The sequence below is a fragment of the Strigops habroptila genome, chromosome Z (assembly GCF_004027225.2).
Source record: "Strigops habroptila isolate Jane chromosome Z, bStrHab1.2.pri, whole genome shotgun sequence".
NCBI lineage: Eukaryota > Metazoa > Chordata > Aves > Psittaciformes > Psittacidae > Strigops > Strigops habroptila.
The window spans coordinates 88297140-88316500 of record NC_044302.2 but is presented as its reverse complement, the minus strand read 5'-3'; the positions used below and the strand labels follow the sequence as shown (position 1 = coordinate 88316500).

General features: G+C 35.2%; 1 protein-coding gene and 1 long non-coding RNA gene across 4 annotated transcripts in view; one reads left to right on the top strand and one right to left on the bottom strand.

Moving 5' to 3' along the window:
• WDR70 (WD repeat domain 70) overlaps positions 1–19361 on the top strand; it is a 129970-nt gene that overhangs the window by 74515 nt on the left and 36094 nt on the right. For all 3 annotated transcript variants that reach the window (XM_030512481.1, XM_030512482.1, XM_030512483.1), the window contains exon 11: positions 17933–18032. In XM_030512481.1, coding sequence (XP_030368341.1) covers positions 17933–18032 — 100 coding nt within the window. The remainder of the gene's footprint in view (positions 1–17932; positions 18033–19361) is intronic.
• Positions 8789–9225, bottom strand: LOC115619730. The gene is made up of 3 exons (XR_003995101.1): positions 9141–9225; positions 9102–9104; positions 8789–8846 (listed from the first exon to the last, which is right to left on the bottom strand). It is a non-coding gene; the product is annotated as an uncharacterized LOC115619730 (long non-coding RNA).

Below are 19361 nucleotides of genomic sequence, written 5' to 3'. Positions count from 1 at the left end.
GAAATGAAGTTGGTAGTGTCCTTGGATTTGTATTTTTAAAGTCTAAAGAATTTTTCCCTTTGCTTTGGTTGATGTCATTAAAAAATGTGCAGGATTTTTGTGTAAAAAAAAAAAAAGCAGTGTCTTTTTTTTTTTTTTTTTTTTTTTTGTGGCGTTCTTATCTAAAACTGCTGATACCATCTAGAAAACTCTGTGTATAGCTAAAATCAGGTATTTCAAAAGGCATCTTGATGAAATAATTAGAAAAAGATATCATCTTACCTTTGGGAGGTGGGAAAGGGGTAAAAAAAAAAAAAAAAGTTAAAAACGAGCATTTGTTCAAAGTAGGATATAGAAAGAGGAGGATGGGATTGAATCCTGCACTGGAATGGTGAAAGCGCTTACTGGCCTGACAGGATGCAGAGGTACTTGCAAAGGCAAACAAGAAAATGTTAAGTCATGACAAAGTGGTGCAGTTTTGAGGGTATGAACACAGGACAATAGGTAAAGCAGTGGAGAATGAAGATGTGAGGGTTAAGCTGCTTAAAGAAATATATAGTAAAATATAAACTTCTGATTTTTGAAGAAGAAATTTTTAAATTCTCATCCAGCAAATATAATTTGACTTTGTTTGAACAAGTGTAGAACTGTATACACAGATTTTTCTGTACTACAGTACAGCTCTGTTTTAAGTCAAAATTAAGACATCATTTGTGTTTAACTTGAGAAGGCTGTATTGAGTCTGTAACAAAAATCACTAGTGTTTGAAAGCAGAAAACAGTTGCCATAATTTCTTATACTCTATCAGTTAGGAATGATTCTGGCATCATTATTTTAGACTATGCACTTGGCACATACTCAGCAGGAAGGAGGAGGAATTCAGGAAGGTGTTTAAAGTTAACTGTAACTTGGTTGATTGTACTGTCATGCCAGAGCTGATCCGATAAAGGCCTGTTTTGCCTGTTCACAGTGCGTACTCTCCCTCGTGCTTGTTATCCTGGTGTCTGTGAAGGTTTTTAGACGCATTTATTTTTGGCAGGAGTAAAAACTCCTGTCAAACACACAGCCCATTTCAGGGAGAGGGAAGTTTCTCTTTGCTTCAGTGAAAATGTAAAGCTCCGACTTTCCCACAGGAGAAGGGTCATGAAATCAGCAGTACCAAGGGCAGAAGTGGCTACCCCGATAGGAAGGAGGGTCTCGTAATGACCTTTCCTAAAGCTAACTGGGCATTCATTAGAGGAAGGCACACTGCTGCAGTACTGGTAGGAAGCCATTCTTTGTCTGGGTGTTCACAAAAACCTTACCACTTTACAAGGTGGCAGAAGCTCACAAAAATATTCCTTGCCACTGTAGCCCTAGTTTCTGATGGTTTGTTACGTGTTGTTTATTCTCTGCTACACACATGATTTGCTAACTTTACACCTGAGTACAGGAATCCTACTGATGTGTCTATCAAAGGGCAAACAAATTAAAAACGACTCAATCTGTAGTGTTACTTGTGTTTGCTGCTCTGTAGAGTAAAACTTGGTCCAGAATGGTGTTATTCAATAATTGCTTGAATTTTTTTTTTTGTTGTTAGGAATAAAAAAGAAATAGAGAATAGAGAGAAACAAAATCTTTTCTATTCCATATTTTATCATCCCTGCTGAAGTCAAAGTAGCTGTTTGGTGTAAGTTAGTGTCCTGGGTTCAGCTGTAACAGGTGTTTTTCTCCTTCCTAGTAGCTGTTGCAGTGCTGTTAGTGTCATGAGTTAGCTGCTTTTTCCAAGCCACTTAAAGCCACCTCAGTATCTGCTTTTTTTAAATTATGTTATTGTGCCTGGGGAGTGATTTTTGCTATGTGATCAATTCCCTTCTTTAGTCCTGACTAGTAATGCACACCATGAGTGTTTCATTCAGTTTTCTGCTTCCACTGCTTTTTTGGTGCAGTTCCAAATCTCCCATCTGTTAGGTAGTGAGAGTAAAAACACTTTTGGAACTTTCGGAGGAAGACTTTTTTTTGTCTTCATGACACTGACATTGGTAACTTGCTAACGATGAAGTTAGCCAAATGCATTCCGGCTCTGCCTTGCCTTTCTTGCCTTAGCGTGATCATGATCCATTATAATCACCTACCTCAGAGGATTTTTTTTCATTTTGTCATAAATCTGTGTTATTTTCTCACGTATGTTATTTTGTCAGTGCATGTTTTTTTTCTATAAGGTTCATGTACAGGTGCATTTACAGTGCACATTAGCAGAATGATGTGTCAGCATGTTTGAAATATTATGAACACTGTCAACTTAGCTTAAAGTAACAGCTTCAAAGGACATAAAAAATAACTTCCTTCAAACATCCAATGAATAGTGGAAACAATAGTGTGAAATAGTCAATCATAACGTAACACGTTAGAACACTCTCAATTTACATGTTCTGAGACATGGAGAAGTGTCTGGCAAATATGGAGAGTTTTAGTGGTCAAAGAAAGACAGGACCTTTAAAATTATTGATTTACAGGGCAATGCAGTAAAACCACTAAATTTACCTGCCGTTCAAACAGGTTCAAATTCCTCATCTTGCCTGTGCTTGCCTATTCAGAGATTTCTGCAAGGTTAATAGTAATACATATTGCTGAACAAGCTGATTTGTAGAGCCAGTCTTTATTACCAAGAATGAAGTGCATGTTGCAATCATTAAATCTCTGTGCCTAGTTTTCCTGAGTAGAAGTGGGAGTATCTCATTCAGAGAGATATGGAAAAATTGAAGTAATTTTTGTAAAGACTATTAATATACTTGATAGGTAGAGTGAAAATGTATTGAGTTTAAATTGATTGAAATTTCTTTCATGAACAAAACGTTTTGTTCATTTTCCACATCTTTTCCCCTCATTTTCCACACTAAATGGGAAAAGATCGAGATGTTTTTTGTTGATTCCAAATAGGATTTATTAGGGTGAAAAAGCTAAACTTCTTACTTAGCCCTGCTTAATGTTCCAAAACCACCTGATGAGGCTATGTGTTATGTGAATTTTCCCTCCAGCTTTTCCTGGGTGTGTTCAGCTCAGGACTGTATAAACAACTTCCCTGCATATGGCAGCCTAATCATGTTTCTCAGTTCCACAAATCATATGTTTTATGATACATCATTGCAGCTGTGATACAAAAGTACTGATAAGGAAGAGTTTGTAAGAAGTGGTGATGTCTTTTAAATGCCTTTAAGAAAACAGTTTGTACACCCAGAATCTTGTCTGTTGGTTTGTTGGAGATCTTTTTGTTTGGTTTTGTTTGTCTTTTTTTCCCGCTACCTATATTAAATGGGGTCTGTTTAGAAAGCTTGAGTAACTTTTATAAGCTTTTAGCTATCTGACGGCTACACTGTAAGTAGTAAAAAATTAGCTTTGACAGATGTATCTGTAACAGGTTATCTTTTCACGTGGTGTAAATCTGAATAGGAAAGATGAAGTGTTTTGTGATTTTCAACATATCATTCTCACTGAACACAACTTGATTCAGTGCTCAGGGAAATATGTACATAGCTGGTGATAAACTTCTATTTTTTTTTTTTTTTTTTTTTTGTTTCGTAAAACACCTAGTGGCATGTTTAACTCCATTCTTCAGCTATTTCCTGCTCAAAAGTGAGCATCTAATACTGTTTTTCAAAACCTTACTTGGACTTTAAATTGCTAGAATAATTTATGTATTGTGATCAGTTTAAAATTACTTAGCCAAAAAGTGATTTTACAGAACTTAAAATGCACTATGATAGTGAAATCCAACACTAAACTAATATACTGCCTACATGAATATTGCCAGAAGTGATGTGATCGAATGGTAATTCCAATAACCTGTTCTCCACATGCCCTTAAGCCACCCTGTCCTCAAAATATAAGCGAAAGAAAAGTGGGATGTCACAGTATGCGCTGAAGTTAAGCAGATCTAAGTTCTGTACATTTTAATTACAAATACTCATGTTAAAAGTATTTTCCAAATAATTGCATGATTTATAGATGTAAGATAAATAAATTTCTATATTTAGTGATTGTTTGCTTTGAAAGGGTTTTTGTAAGCTTTAGTTTTGTGATGTGTAGTATGAAGTTTTAGGTAGAGTTTTCAGAGTTGAAAAGTTTTACAAATGTTGGAGCCATTTTGAAGAAATACTGTACAACTAAGGACACTGATTTAGGTAATGCAAAAAGATCATGTAAGATACTTTTCTTCTTTTCCCTAAGTATGGTAAGCCTTTTGTTTTGGAATGGGAATCTAAGCCCAGATCTTATTTGGAAATTTTTTTGTAAACTTTATTTTGCTGTTCTTGATGGATTTTACAGCTGATGCTTCCAAGATAGAGTAATGAAAAATAGTAGTAAGATCTGCAACTTGCTGTAAATATATTCTCCCTCAATTGGAAGGTCCTTTGAGGACCTTATACCCTTGCTTTGGGAAGATGAGATTGTTGGATCTTTGCACAGTTACAGGATGCATTTTGCATATGCTGACATGCAAAAGACATAGCTCTCAGGAATAAATTCTTGAAATGTATGTCTTTTATGTCTGCCTACTAGAAGGCTTTACTACTGTGCACACAGTTTTTACCAGGCAACGATCATAGTGTGTCTCTGGCATCTGATCTATCACAGCAATATGGGATTATGCTCTTTCATACCAGCTAGATTTTATTCGTTATTTTGGCCACAGAATGTTCTCTTGTCTATTTGGATATTTTGTTTTGGTTTTGCTTACATAGAATTCAGCATTTATATTGATATCTTCATAGTATTAAAATTATTCCAGGGAAATGTCAGTATTTAATAGAAACAATTTACAGTGACTATTCTTAAATTTGCTGAATATCACTACTACAGTTAAACAGCAGGCAAATCTTCCAGTTTTCCCCCAAGTTTGTAACATACTTTATGCTTTGAAGAGGGCAGTCTGGCTACATCTGGAAATTTCTTGTGTAAATACAAGATGAAGGATATCCAAATACACTATATTCCCCTTTCAAACTTAAGGTAAGTTTTCCATATCCATAATATCCCACCCTTTCATTCCATATGTATATGTGCCAGACCTCTGCTCCAGAAACTGGAAATCACACACAAGCTTGCCAGCAGCAAATATTAACAGATTCATATATTATTCCTTTTTGTATACGTCTGGTTTAGCCAGTACATCACTATCTGTACCCTGAAACTAGCTGCAGTAAAGAATCTGACAATCATATGCTAAGATAAAATGTGCCCTGCTGTATTTCTAAGTGCGTTTCTCTCTTATGTAATAAACAGTTTATAGTTAAGAACTATCTAAATGTTTGCACTATCTAATATTGTGATGAAAGGCAATTCTAAATCTTGACGTCTGTCACACCCCAATGAAAATAGCATAAAGGATTTTACTTTGGATTCTTGTATGGTTAAAGGAAAAAGGTTTATCCCGCGAGGATTTTGTATCTTTCTTTGATTTACTGTATAGAAAAATAACAGTAGAGCTTACAGAAATAATTTTAAAATGACAGTTTGAAAAGAAAGGAGTAGGCATTATAGCAACATGATTCACTTTATTAATACTGTAGTGTTCTTAATTTTAATGTAAAATTAATAACATTACAGAAATTGAAAGATAAAATAATGAATAACTAGTGAAACATAAATAGAAGAGCATTCTTGAGCTAGCATTGTTATTTTGGAGAAAATTTTCCTTTCATGCCAAAGCAAAAAATTGAAAGTACAGATACTATGTTTTGTTCTAACAAGAGGTGACCTTCAGAGTAGTTTGGCTTATCAGAAAAATGGCTTTTAGATACTATAGTGTATGCAGTGCTCAAGCAAACTGAACACTTCATTGGTCTGATGGGGTTTGTAAATTACAAGAAGAATTTTGTGCTTGATGTGTGGATTAGGAAGCTAGTGCTGCATCCAGATATTTCTCATTGTCGTTCATAGTATGTCACTGTTTCTTGAAGGTAGTGAGGAGATGAGCACCAGGTTTATACTGTGAATTTTTAAAAGCAGTGAAGAGTATACTTCTGTACATCTCTTGGTCATTAACTTTGTTTTATTAGAGAAGGCTAAAACTCCCATATTTTAAAATATTTATGAAAGGAAAGCTGTTACAGATTGATCAAGTGGATCTATTTAAGAACAAAGAAGGTAGAAAATAATGACTTCTGATCAGTGGAACATACTGAGTGAAAATTAGCTACTTTCTGTCCACATATGCTTGCTCTTATCTCTTGGGTTAATTTATGGGCCCTTTGCCCCCTTCCAGTGTCATATTTGGGTGTGTGTCTTGCAGGCTTCACTTTTCTCATAATTTCATAAATTTCAGAAAGCTTTCTATTTTGGCATATTCTTAAAGAATAATGTGAAGTGAATATTAGAAAATAGTGTACTAAGAGCTAGCTGGGATGGGTTTTGAGGTTTGCAGGTTTTTAATAGAAAAGGAAATTAGAAGTAGGGGTTTTTAATGAAATGGTCATTTCAGACAACGCAAAATAAAAACTAAATTATTTAGGATTTTTAGACGTTTGAAATGTATTTTGCCTCTCAATTTTTCTTATTACTATAGCAGAGTAAACTTTACTTCTTATTTTTTCCTATTCTCTTTTTAAATATTACCAAATTTCTAACTTTTCCAGAGGTCTAATGTAGAAAACAGGTAACAAATTCTTACCATTTGAGAATTGTGGGTTTTTCATATATTCTTGTGTCACTGACCGCTATCAGAAAGTGGATACTGGCCCAGGAAACTGACAGTTTAATGTTGTGCAGAGCTTGTGCATTACCTTTGTCATAACTGTTTAATTTAGAAAAAATAAACTTGCAAAAGAGAAACTGACAAAAAAGTAATTAAGATTTATTTTGAAATGTGATCAGTTTTATGGCATTAAGAAATATACTCATTTTTAATACAAAAATATTCCCTATGAATCTGTTAAAAATTGAGAAGCTAAAAAAAAAAAATTACAGTGAAGCATAGCTTTTGTATATAATGTTAGATTACATACACCTGGCTCAGAGGAAGTCTGATAAAGAGCAAACTGTTTCTACATAGAGAATAGTTGTTTCATGGATGCATCCATTAAAAGGTGAACTTCTGTGAGGATATAGTTTTAAATGTGCTTAAATAGTTGGACATAATATGCTACAGACTGCACTCAGTTTCTAAAGAGCCTCTTGTAAGCCTAATTAACTTTAAAAAAAGTTTGTGTGGCGTTTCTAGAAAATTCATAATAAGATTATAAACCAAAGAAGTTATTTTTGAGCCTGAGTTTATCAATGTCAAGAAAATTAACTCTATCCCAGCCAAAAGCAGGACATCTCCGTAATTCATAAAGTTTGTTTTCAACAGATGTTAGTGCTAAACAGTTAGCAGAGAGGATGGTGAAATAGGTGGAGCATTGTCCAGCTGTGTTTTATTTAGTGTATGACTGCAGTGATACTACACAGACTGAAATCAGATACATCCGTGGAACAGCTGCCTTCCTTGAGCCAAGTTCTACATTTCTCATGAGATAGAGAACTACATTTGGAGTTGGATATGACTACCTTTGTATTTCACACATTATGCATAAATACATATACAGTGTTTCTCTGTGTGTTGAAGTATGCCCACAAATGTATAATGAAATTCTAGTTTAATGGAATTTCTGAATGTGTATTTTCATTCTAAGCTCTAGTAATCTAAACAAGGTACTCTTAGATTTCACTGCATGTAATTTTAATTAAGATTAAGCAATGTGTAGGGCTTTAAAAATATGCCTTTATGGTTACTATTTCACTTTTTACTGTGTATATTTATCACTTCCAGATTTGGCTTGTGACTGTTCTGTGCTTAAGGCAGCCACCTGTAATCGGTGCTAAAAATTTCTATTTAATTTTCAGTGTAATGCATTTTATTAGGGTTGGATTAGGATGGCCCAATTAGAAAGTACTGTGCAAGTTCCCATACAAAGAATGACATCTTCTGGAAATATCCAATTCATTGTATAATTGTGGTTTTTTGTGGACACTTAAGAGCTCCCAACTAATGTAACTGCGATGATCACCACATACCCTGATAAGAGCTCACTAGTATGCAGGTCTGTGGTCTCCTTTGGCGAGCAGTTTGAGCCCAAGACCTGTGAGCAAAGTTCATCTTGTAGAGGTCACCAGAATATACCACTATGACCTTTATAGAGGCTGTATCACCAGGGCCTGCAAAAACAGTTCATACAGGTAGTGTGTTCCTGATGTGGTAATGGGAGGACTGGCTTATATTCAAGATCACCTTCAAGAGGCTGAGTGATTTTTCAGAAATAGAGACACCTGTTGTAGTCAGCAGAAAGCCTTGCATTGCCAGCCATTGGCTTGTTGCTTGTCACAAATGTGCAAATGTCTGGTTGGCTTTGATATTTGATGTGTAAAAGTGTGCTGCTAGACTAGGTAGCTGTTGATGGGGATGCAGGATTTTTTTCTCCTGCTTCAGACAGGTCATTGTTGTTTCTTGTCTATTGCACTGAGGTGGGAGAGCAAGGCCAGGCTGCACTAATGTGTGCTGCTGTGTGTATGTGCATACAAACCAAGCTTCAGTTTTGATTGTTCTTCTGAAACAAATGTAGTTATGTCAGAAAATGAATCCTTTTGTGTCAAGTGGGTGAGAGGCTTATACCAACAAACAAAAGCAAGGCAGTGTGCAAACTCAATTGCTGTTTGTCTCCCCTTTTTTGTCATCTTAGATGACAGTTTACTGTATGTCCATATGTGTTATGGAAAAGGGAGTGGTGTTTTTATTGCTTTTGCTTTTGGTTTTCTTAATGTGAGAAAACCACAGATGTGTTTGAGGATTAAGTGGATGTTTTATAATTGCTATCATTGGAAGACTTTATTTATAAGTCATTGGTAAAATGTAGCTGTTAAGACAAAGTGAGGTGACAGCAGACCTTAAAAGGAAAGAACCATTATCAAGGAAATAATGAGGGGAAAGAAGTCTAAGTAATAATACCGACAGTGGGTTGTTGATTTGATTTACTAATGTGTTTTACAATATGTGACAGAAAGGAGATGACACATTGTGATGCATATAATAACTGTTTTTGTTATGATGAATAGAGGTTTGATGTTCCAGGGAAACTGAGGAGGTACGGTATCCAGGTGAGACCAGGAACAGCCTTCATCATGTTGAGTTTAAGTTGCCAGTTAAATACTCACAAAGGGATGTCAAGATGAACTAAAATGTTCAGCAGACAGAGAATGATATACCTTTTCTTGGAAGGTAGTTTAATGGTATGGAAATTCTAATAGTCGTTGTTGTGAATAAAGGTTTTTAAAATAAATTGTAGAGTGAGAAGTTCAATGACAAGGGCATTGAATAAAACAGGGAGTTGGAATGGAGAAAAAGAATTCCCCACCAGAGAGAGTAGTGAAGAAGCAAGCCAGCACATAGAAGATGTACATGAGATGTTGGACCTCATAAAACAGTGAGAAAGGGGAATAGAAGTAAGACGCCTTTTCCCAAGGCTATTAAGGAAGGATCACTGGATTTGTCAGGGATAAATCTGTTTAGACTCAGGAAGGAATTTAATTGAGATTGACAAGGAATGAGGATGGAGGAGAAGGCTGTATTTGATGAAAAGGCCAAAGTGTGAGTAATGGAGCGAAGAAACATACAACAATTTAGTGAAAAGTGGATGATGCAAATGAGGTTTCTGAGATACATGAATTGCTCTTTGTGAAAGTTGTATCTCCCTATGCTCTGAAGGTGCTACTGCTGATGGAGAAGAAATATGAAGTTGCCAGGCATGAGTGTGAAATACTGTGCTGAAATGAAACTGGAAGGCTGGAATGAGAAGAAGAAAGGAATCTTTTGTTGGGTGCAGAATTTTAGAGATGCTAGTGGTGAAAGAGATTTTAGTCAGGAGAGGTACTACATAGTATCATAAACAATGGAAATAGGAAAAGAAGATAAATGAGGATTTTGAAGCAACATCAGCAATAGAGAAGGCTAATTTCAGAGTGAAATTCTGTAACACTTCTATACTCCTCACAGACAGATTTGTTGTGTAAATGCTAAAGCCCATTTGAGGGAGTCTTGGGTATTGATCAGGACATTTTTACATTACCATGGCTTTAATAATCAAATTATTATTTATATGAAATGAGATAGAAGGGGTTAATCAATTTAACAACAATAATTCCAAACAAAGGAATTCTGTCCTCTCACATTCAAACAGTAATCCATTGTTAATATCTGTTAAAAAGAAAGCTAATTTTAAAAGCAATACATGTTTAAAATATATTCAGGAATTTCATTATGGAACACCAGTCACATTTTTTAAAAGATATTAATAAGATTTTTCACTCTACCTAATGCTTAGGTGATTGCCGATAACTTTGGGTTTACAAATTCTGAGGCTGAGTGGGAATTTATTTCTTTTCCCTGTGGATCACTGTGTTCAGTTAATATAAACTACTTGAAAACAATTTTTGAAAATTTTTTTACCCTTTGCCCATTTTTTGATTACAAGTGTATATTCGTTTTTGTATATTTACTTAGTCAATAATATATTTAGCTAGTCAATTATATAAAATAATTGTGAGGGAAAAGATGCCAAAGAATCATGAAACTGAGGTAGGAATATTTCTTGAAAAGAAAATAAAGCTTGCTTGAATTACTGTTATTTTTTTCCAAACCAGCTTCTTACTTTTACATTTTTTATACCTATAACTCTGGGGCCTAATCGTGAAGTCACTGAAATTTTCAGGTGAAAATTCTGAGTTAAAGGTAACTGAAACTGGGGGCAGTTAGCAACTGGGTCTTGCAGATTAGTAGCAACATATCTTGGGTTGTTAAAACAATGCATATCCCTCACCATCTGCAAGTGCCCAGCTGACCTGTAACAGAGAAAAAGTGCTTCCTTTAATTTCTGAAAACCAGCTTCTCTCAACAACGTACTTTGCTGAATGATGACATTTTTGTTTTCTAGAGGCTTTAAAAAAAAAAATCAAATATGGTCCTTGAAAATCCTTGTAAAGTGTATATTAAGCTAATAAGCTCAGCCACCTTATGCAACGTAACTTATAAACCATTGAGGTTCTGAGTTAAAATGCTCGTTTTATCACTGAAATATTTCATTTGGCAAAATATCACTTTCAGTTGAGGCATTTGTCCTTCTTCTCATTTCCACCCAAACAAATAAAACAAAATCTATGTTTAAAAAAGAAAATCTATTATTTTAATTAATAGGCAGATAAAATACGGTGTAACAGTTTGCAATACATTTTAATGAGAAAAGTCAGATAATGTAGAAAAAATAATAGCTAACTCTATTACAAGAAGTGTAGTAAAAGTGAGCATTTGTTTCTTGGAGAAATAACACCCATCTTGTTGGAATATACATGTTTTAGCTACTTTTTTTCAACAATGTTTTTTCTCACCTATATTAGCATAGGTAAGTTTAAAGCAAGCTATGGACTTTCAGTGGGGTTCTTAACCAAATTTTAAGTATATCTTAACCAAATTTTGAATTAAATTTTTACAGAATAACATTGGTCAGATTTGAATCTTTTCTGGAAGGCAAAGGAACCTTCAAAAGCTGGGCAAGTCTAAGAATGATTAGTTTATTTTTGAAAGAGACAAAAGGTGGTGTTTGAGGAGGGTGAAGGAAGAAAATAATACATTTTCTAGGATAGTATGGCATGGGTTAGATAAGTTATGAAAAGATACAGAGGAATATTTCTTTTACATCCTTGTACGTTTTTTCTCTTGCAATATAAAAGAAGTTCCCAAAGGAAGCCAACTGAACAGTTTCCAAAAGCTATTTTTATTAGCAATATTTATCAGTTTTGTGGCCAAGATAGATTATTTTCTCAAATGCAAAGTTTGACAGTGCAGCCAAACATTCAGCTGGAGTTTCATTTTCAAACCATTAGGCAAATATTTAGCAATGCTGTTAAGAAGCCATCTTTCTAAAATGGTTTTCTAAAATCTTTCTTGATGAATTAATTTAAACAAGAAGAAATTGTTTCTGTGGTTAGTAGTATTCTTGGAAATTGCATGCTCTAAGTGGTGAAGGAAGCATGGGTAGATAGGAAGGGCTTTCTCATCGTTCTCCAGTTGTTCAGAGATCTATAAGGCAAGCCAGGAGTCTTGCTTCCTTGGTTTGTTTAAAACAACATATAGTCAAATATATTGGGTGCCTTGCCTCATTTCCTTCTGTCTAAATGTTAGAATATTACTTTTAATAGAAATCAATATTTCTATGGAAATGGCAATCAACAAAATGCTAAATAGCTGCATGGCCAACATTTTTGTGACTAAACATTTAACACTTGTGTTTTTATTTTTGTTCCATGATATAATGCATGATTCATTGCAAGGGATTGAAGATTTTATGACCTCTAAAAATAGTTACAGAGCTGTTACCTCTTCTATTTTTTTTTCTTCTGTTATGTAGGTTTTTCATCACAAAAGTTGCTCAAGAAAAGCTGCAGAATATATTTAAAAAAAGGGGGGGAGGGGAAGGCCAGTCTCTTCTCTATTCAATAATGGCAAATAACTAGGAAAGCATCTCTATAAAATAATGCGACAGTTATTGGAGGGTGCTGAATGATTGTTCAGTGCAAGAGAAGAAATCCCAAAGACTTTCCTCCCCTAGAATATCATCTCTCCCCCAGTAAAAGGCCTTAGTTGCAACAAGTGAGAATTTAAGGGGCACACAGGACAATAAATGCAATTGCCGGTCAGATGTCTTGATTATGGTAGATAAAGTTAGGTTACTCTATCATAATTGGTTAATTAAGATTGAGAGAAGGGAAGGAGTCTTTTAGGTCAGTTAATGATACATGTCACTTGAGTTAGAAAATCAGGGAGAAGAGCAAATCATGTAACGATGTAATCAAGTAAACACTAGAACCTCAGATTTCACAAGTTAATCTTGTTTTGCTTTCCTGTGGTCATTACTGAAACAGCATCCATTTCTACACTACGGGAAGTGGTATTGAAGAGCTGTCACATAAATTGAAAGCCCGGGGATCATGTTTACAAAGATTTAAGGAAAGCATCTGATATAGCCTGCAACTGCTTACTCAGGGAAAAAAATTGAGAAATTCCTGAATTCATTTGGCACATGTAGACCTGATAATTTGTAAGTGATATACTAAACCCAAAAATTACAGTTACGTTTCTTTTCTGGATTGTAATTTAGTGCAAAACAAATATGCTTCCTTCAGTAGAGATGACCAGAGGGGGGATAGGGAAATGGCCATTTGGAGAGTGTAACTAGTGCCCTGGGAACCTGTCTGTCTTGTCAGCTGTGATCACAGCTCTGAGATAGCTGGCTGTTTCTGATGCGATCACTTTCAACAAAGACCCAGACAGCTTTGCTCTGTTGTGACTAAAAAGAAGGTTTCTGGTTTGTCTGTTTTCTTCTTGCAGCTTTACTAGCTCATACCTTTGTCACTTTGAGACTGGTCTGTGATAGTATGTTACCTTGAAAGGCTTTTATGTTTACGAAAAATTACCAGTTTTGCAGTGGAATATTGTCAGTGTCAGCTAACTTGTTTTACTGAAAGTATTTTAGTTGGGTGAAATCATCCGTTTAAATCTCCAGCAGACATACTGGCTTAGGACTTGCCTGTCTGGTATCTCTGCCCAGCTAATCCCACCCTTCTGCCTCACATTTGAAATAAGCATAAATCCCGATTTCCAGCTCTCTTAAGGAGCATTGGAAACATTCTTTGGTGTGAAAGAGGGGGAACAGCTGGTAAGCGAGCATGGGAAGCATCTCTAGAGATGAGCACATTGTAGATTGCACTTTGCTAGTGGCACACTCAGTGTAGGGTAGAGTTCCTTTTGCTGTAGACACGATTATGGTTGCATAGTTGATTGTGTTCACACTAATAAACAAGTAAAATCTTGTTACATATCTGTAATGCAGGGAAAGATTGATATAGCAGTCACTGGAGATCTCACCTTTTCCAAGGTCTTCCTCAATTTACTGCCTCTGCTTTTTAAAAGATGTTGAAGATGTCAGGATCAAGAAGAAAAAAGAATGTCTTGGCTAGGATATTCACTGTTGCGTTAAAAGAAAAAATCTTGGGAAAGTGTCATCTTACTTTGAAATATTGCATCCTAGAAACAATGTGGAAAGTTCAAAAATTTCATTAGTTAAGTGTATTGTTTTCCTCATGGATGAGGCTTGGGTATCTGAGGTGAACGAACTGGTGAGTTCTATCTTCTGCTTTTCCTAGAACATGTTTTATTTAGGATTCTGGAGAAGGAGAACAGTTGTGTGGTGCAGAATTCTAATCACATGTCCATGTTGTATGTAATTCATTTGTGATATTTCATGTTGCCGCTGTCATCTTCACTTCCCATATTGGTCCTCTTCAGTACACCCAGAATTTTGTACAAATATTAGTTACTGACACTCTAGTCATGTACCTCCCCTTCCTCTCTTTCGCAATTCTTTCTCTGGTTTCCTTTTATCTTCCGGTTCTCATCCTTTATGTAAGGACTGTGGCGATATTGCAAACCCTGACATTTATCTGTTATCCTAGTTTTTTTGATACATACAACTACATCCGTTCGCACATGTGCTTCATGTTTTCTACCTGTCATCTCATGTTGCACACAAGTCCAGTCAGCTGTAATTGCTTAACAAAAATAAATGTGCTAATACAAAGTTAGAAAGAAATTTCTTACATTGCTAGAGTTATTTGCTTGAAAGCCTTCAAACAAGTTGCAGAAGGTAGTGTGTTACCACAGAATTTGCTGAAATAAATAATCTTTACAAAAATTTTAAGGACTGGTGAACTTGTCAGATTTTGTATGGCACATTACTGGTACTTCATAATAGGAGGCACCTCTGCAACAAAAGGAGAGGAGTAATGAGGGAAAAATGCAGATACACTTTGCCCTAATTATCTTTACATCTTTAGTGTTTCAATGCTCTCTCCTTTCATTCCTGAATCAAACTTCTGAATTGTGAACAGAACATTAGTTCTGTTATTTCATGTCTTTCCAGCAAGAAATATCCTGATAAGATTTTTTTTTTCTGCTGATTTATTAGCAAGATTAGACATCTGTTAAAAATGTTAAAAGGCCAAAGGCCAAACACATTATTTTCTTTGAAAACTGCAGCGTACATTTACCAGGCTATGTAAAAATTTCTTGTTCAACCTTCTATAATTTTTAGAGCAACCTTCAATCATTGTAGAATATTTGATTTAGTGTTACAATTCAGGGTTGTATTCCTTTGGAGAATAATATATGGAGGGCAAGCTTGCAGAGCTCAAAGTTAGGAAAACAATCTTTTTACTGGTAAACTGAGCAAACTTATTTTTAAAGACAGACAGAATTGCTGATGCAATTTTACTGTCCCTTTCAGACAAGTCTCATTTTACATAAAATCCTAAGGCATCGAAGCTGGATAGGGCTGGGCTAAATTTGTTCTGTTGTTTTCATTTTTGTGATTAAGGGGCAGATAATGTCTGAGTTTTGGATGTCTGTATGTTACTGTTTTTATTTTTCTATGGCACAGCTGAGAAAGGATAAGAACTGGTCAAAGTATGGGTACTTCATTGAGAAGGCTCCATAGTGGGTAACATATTTAAGGTGAGCTGTTTAATTCTTGAAAGGTACAATTGAGGTTGGATTAATTGATTCATAAATTCGTGATAAATAAAATCAGTATCTTTGACCACAGGAAAATAGCAAAACTCATGAAACAGGTAAATTTTTTTTTCTTTTCCTATCTATTTATAGATGTTTGGGTTTTTTACTAGTAAAACATAAAAGACATTGGTGGGACCCCAAATCTTTATTTTAATTTATATCCAAAGTGAAAGGAATTTCAGATTGATTAAGGATGAAAGGAAAAAAAAACCAAACACCCTTGTATTAAGTTGTGCAACAAGATGAAAAACTCTTTAATATTATGTCAGTGTGACACTGCCAGGGAAAGATGTGAGTGTTGAGTAGACAAGTGTTGTGGAGTCCAAAGTAAACTTTTTCAGTTTATCTGGAACAGATAAATATTGTATCGTAATCTCTCTGTAATTTTTTTTTAAGTGTGATTATTAACCACTTACAGTGGTTCTGCAAGTGTTCATGGTATTCCTTAGACAGAAAATTGCGTGTTAATGTTTAAGGAATATTGCTAAAAATTTGTTTTCTGATAGCCAATTCACAGTTGTCCTTTATATGTTAGCACATGCTTGGAAAATTTTATGTAATTGGATAAAGTATGTTTCTTAGTATTTATAAACACCTCACCAAAGACAGAGAGTTGTAAACTGAAATCTGTTTGTAGAGTTTCTGCAGGGTGTGAACGATTGGCTAGAAGTGATAGTAATTTCAAAACAAGTACTATGGCTGAATGAAGGCTATTACATTCTATCTCCAAATACCATAAGAAGCATTTCCTTGGTGTTGGAAATCCTCCTTTGTTTATTGAAGAGTCATTCTTGGAGGGACTGTCTTATGAGACTCCTCTCAAAACTTGACTAAATCTACTTATCAAAGCTTGCAGTCATTAATGTCATCACACAAAGGTTGTCTAACTTTTGGACCAAATTTAGAACAATTAAAAGGGTAAACAACATTAATTACTAACTTTTGCATACAAAATAGCCTATAAAAAGAGCCTTTGTAAGGTGCATAGTCAAAAATCAAAGGATACGTAACTGACAATTCTTTTGCAAGCTTAATTCAGTCCGTGTGTTTGGGTTTTGTTATCACATCCTCCTTTTTTATTCTGTAGAACTGTGTCTGATTTTATGTATGGATTGGAGTGTAATCACTAAGCAGCTGCTCAGTATTTTATCTCTTACTGTTCAGGGTGTCATTTTAGATCTGACTTACTGCATGCTGTTTAAACCCTCCACTGAAAATATATGCTTGTATGCATATTTTTCTGTTTTGCTCATCATGATGGTAAATCATGGACTTTAAGGTCATTCGTTTATTGTCTTGCCCTCTGTATGAGGAAGGCCATGTTTTAATAGTCGTCTTACAGATGGGAAGCTGAGTTACAGTTGCAGAGGCAACCTTTAATTCTTAAATGCTTTATTTTACAACTGTATGAACTAGTGTTGTTAGGAAAAGAGGGAAAATGAGAAGCATAATTTCCTAGGTGTTAAAAAAGGAGTCAGCTGGTCTCAAATTCCTTCATCTCTCTTTGTGTCTTTTTTCTTCCATTTTCCTTTCCTGTGTATGAAAGGCATCTTGGTACCTCAGCTGAGACTTTTGGATTTGATTGGGAAGTAGGAAAGCTTGATTTTACCAGAGTGCTAAAATCTAATTGAGGTCTTCTTTTTTTAGTAGAATTTTTATGGATTTTACTAAATAGTGACTTAATAAACAAGAAGTCAGTTTGTGGAAGTAATTTCTACCTTTCTCTAGGATTATGGGCAAAATAGAAATAATTAAAAATAATGATACGTTATTCCCACACTTCAATTTTATTGCAGCTGAATGTAACACAAACCTCAAGGTATCTGAGCTTTGTTCTGTTATATAATCCGTGAGCTTTGGCAAGGATTAAATTTGGCAAAAGTAAATTATTCCAATCCTTCTTTTGAGTCCTTTCCAAACTATATATTGTATTTTGGTATTTATTGGTAATTATCAGCCTGCTTTACGGTAGTGTTGAGAAATGTCTTAAAATGTATTTTTATCTTAACCAAGCCTAAATACCTTTATTCAGTGCTAATGGGAGTTTTTCAAGAGCCCTGGTGCTATGTAGATGTAGACTGTATAATTAAACCTATGGAAAAATCAATTTTTGCATTAAAATTCTTATTACAAAGCCTGTTCTGAAACATACATGACTTTTTAAAAGACCATGGTAATATGTAGCTTCTGTACCTGCTAAAAATGCAGGGGTTTCTGTTTAAATTTAGGAATAGCATTGTAGTACACCAACTGCTATAAAGAAATATTTGTCCCATTTTGAAATAAGCAAATTTTCTAATGTTTTGTTTGTTTCACAAACAGGTACACACGAAGTTCCACTGCAGGCAGGCTCATGCTCCAGGCACCGACACTTCATGCTTGACATTTTCCTATGATGGTATTGTCCTTGCCAGCCGGGGAGGTAGGTGATTGATAGAAACCTTTGATGTTTGAATGTAGGACAATTTTAACTTTACAAAGTGAAATGGTTCAGTGAGCAAAACATTTAAATTTTATCTTTGTTAAATTTAACTGGTTTTGATGGAGGTAAGATAGTGACATCAGTAAGTAGTGATTTAGGCCTGAAGTGTTTCACAATTTACATCTTTTATTTTGATAACACGATGCAATACTGTTCCTGAAATTGCATTTTACAGCACTTAAGGAATATTTTAAGAGAACTTTGCTCTTTATATTACACAGTTCCTGATCGTTTTGTCTAGCATTAATAATATACTAAAAGGAAATTATTAGCTTAATTGAAAATAAAATGAGACCAGTTTTGTTACTTAGTTCTTTCCAGGAAGGTTACTGCTTCTCAACAACAGTATTTCTGTCCTGGAGTTACCAATTCCTCAAGCAGCTTTCTTGTGCAATGTCCTTTTCTGTTCTAATTGGAATTTCTGTGTAATTTATATCACAGACATCAAGAGGTAATGACTGAAAGTGAGAGGCCAATATGTAGTTGAATGGCAAAAAATTTTGAAATGTCTGCAAGGCATGAAGAAAACACTTGTTTTTTTAAACTTCAGACAAAACTTCTGTAACCAAGTCTTAAATAACAGAGCAAGTCTTGAGAAGCCACAAATATGTTTGAAAACTCATTCACTCCAGTATTAGATGTATTGGATCAGATGGTGTCAGCCTAAGACAACTTTTCATACAGAGATTTGTCTACGCAGTATTTTGCAGGCAGGTGCAAACATACAATCCAAGCTGTCTGGATGGAAACCAGCTGTAACCAGAAGCTATGTGTATGCATTAGCATGGCCCCAAGGCCAAATAAACAGGTCTAGGGAGATGCAATACATGTTAATGTCAGCTAACATTGTGCCTAACATATGTACGGGACATCTGGTCAGTTTGGTATGTAGACAGAATGAGCTTACATATACAAAATACCAGGATAGAGGTATTCATAGACATCAACACCTCTGAAGCAGGAGATGTGCTTCCAAGCCAATGGCTGTAGCTTGCAGTTGCTTTGTGTCCTCCCCCTCCTGCTGTCCCTGATAAGTACAGTGGCATTGGTGACTTCTACAGTGATACGAAGCTGCTACTGTTGGATGCTACCTCTCTGACTTTGCTCATCTTGCCATGTTTCCAAGATTCCAAATGTTATGTTCCCCTGATTACCTTTTTCAGAGTAAGATGGCGGTAGTCTTGTCCTTGCAGCCCTAGGCCTATTAGGGCATGCTATTGACAATTGGATTGTTTAATTGCAATTCAGGCTGTCGTATCCAGAGTTCTC